This window comes from Olea europaea, unplaced genomic scaffold, assembly GCF_002742605.1.
Source record: "Olea europaea var. sylvestris unplaced genomic scaffold, O_europaea_v1 scaffold2107, whole genome shotgun sequence".
NCBI classification, from domain to species: Eukaryota; Viridiplantae; Streptophyta; class Magnoliopsida; order Lamiales; family Oleaceae; genus Olea; species Olea europaea.
The window spans coordinates 28,986-30,865 of NW_019239015.1; the positions used below are offsets into that span (position 1 = coordinate 28,986).

At 33.4% G+C, this 1,880-nt stretch overlaps 1 protein-coding gene across 1 annotated transcript in view; it reads right to left on the minus strand.

The window, feature by feature from the left end:
- Nucleotides 1–1,880, minus strand: part of LOC111380210 (probable plastid-lipid-associated protein 13, chloroplastic) — a 14,731-nt gene extending 12,851 nt beyond the window's left edge. Inside the window, exons 1-4 of the mRNA XM_023003708.1 lie at nt 1,624–1,880; nt 1,055–1,176; nt 888–971; nt 446–542 (exon numbers count right to left, since the gene is read on the minus strand). Of these exons, the coding sequence (XP_022859476.1) occupies nt 446–542; nt 888–971; nt 1,055–1,176; nt 1,624–1,854 (534 nt within the window). The 5' untranslated portion in view covers nt 1,855–1,880. The remainder of the gene's footprint in view (nt 1–445; nt 543–887; nt 972–1,054; nt 1,177–1,623) is intronic.

Below are 1,880 nucleotides of genomic sequence, written 5' to 3' on the forward strand. Positions count from 1 at the left end.
ATTATAGTACCAAGGTTGTTATCACTAGTTTTTATCTCATCAATGAATCAGGTTTAAACACATTTAAAACCGTCCATCATGCCATAATTTAGAGTTTATATTGTTTACAAATCATTTGATGCTATTCTGACGGCTTATTTACAGTTATGTCTCTGAATCAACTCGTCCCCCTTTATCGGTATGTATTTATGTCTCATCCCACAGATACAAAATATGATAATGGCTTATCTTCTCTTGAAAGAGGAAAAAGGAACATTTGTTCTTACTTCTTAGCACTAAAAGGTTTGTTATGCCTGTTCTCACAGTGAAACAGGCAACCCAGAAACCAAAATAACATGGTGGTAAAAATTCCTCAAAAATCATTCGATCGTCTTATATTAAGGAAAGGGTTCATGTCCATAAGTAACAAAATATGTAAAGGTCAATTGGAAAAGGAATCTATTACCAAGTTCAGCAATTTCATATTTGCAGCAATATTTGCATATTCATCCTTGATCATCACATCCAATTTTGATAAGTTTGCCAATGCTGAAGGAAACCTCCTGCAAAAAACCTAGACTTACATCAACATTATAACATAACAGGAGTCTTACAATTTCAATTCAGAAGGGGAAGGTCGGGAAACAAGAAATTGCGTTCTCTAGCTGCAGATTATTTTGCTACTTATCTTCTTCGCCTTATGTTTAGTCAGTTGATTATTTTTGAAGAAGTCTGTTGCTCTTCTCCACTATACTAGCCTATATCTACTTTCCCTCCAGTTAGTTATAGTGAGAGGAGAATTCTCAGTTGTATTAGGAGGGAGACCAATCAAATAACACTTAAAAATGAATCAAAATTTATTTTTTGTAATCACTGTAAAACAGACATAAAACAAGATAAAAACTTACTCGAACAAAAAGCGAGCAGCAAGGAACCCTGGGCTTCTCGATCCAAACCACTCAAAATTCCACTGACCTTCTAGATAAGGAGACCTGAAGAGCTGAAAGCACGAAATGAAAATCTTCTGTAGAAGCTGTTATACACCGACTTAACTTTGAAAGAATAAACACATTACGTTGTTGGTCGAGGCGTTGGATTGAGTCGTTCAAGGCTAACAATTCTTTCATTCACGTCAATGCATTGCAACTCTGTTGTTTTTCCTGTGATTAAAGCTTCAAATCCCCCAGCATCTTTGAACTGAAATACATATTATGGTTAGTTAAATAATACATTACTTTGTCCATTAGTCATCAAGGCAAATGAAGATAATTAACAAAATCTATTTCCTCAAAAATATCAAACTTCGGATTCTCAGCATGATGAAGAGAGTTATTTCTCAGTACTATATTCCTAAATTTATTAAAAGATTAAGGAGAAATCTAATTGTACGCCATACTATCAGATTGAACTTTTAGGCAAATTACATCGAAAAAAGGAAAAAAAACATTTATCTTTCAAAATTGAATAATGAACACAGAGCACAGGATTATAGATACGCATTTATTAAGAAAAATACAGCAAAAAATAAATAAATACAGAAACCAGACCCAAATTTTCCCTTAAAAAATTACAGAAATGAGAAGCCCATAATTAATAATATAAAATTAGGAATTTCCAGGAAAAAAAGAGTCTGAAGAAACTCACAGCGAGAAGAAGAGATTCTTTAGCAGAGAGCCTTTCCATTTCCTTAGCATAAGCAGCCGAAGGTCCTTGTACAGTCTGCTGAACCATTGCTCTGCATCTTTTGATAACTTTCCTCTTTCTATTTCGAAATTTATCATTTCTGTTATTTTCAAGAACTGGAAAAAAATTGGAAGAAGGTGAATGTAGTTTGGGAGTAAGTAAAAGGGTTTGAACTGAAATTGAACAAGCCATTGAAAAAATGGAAATAATACAGAATA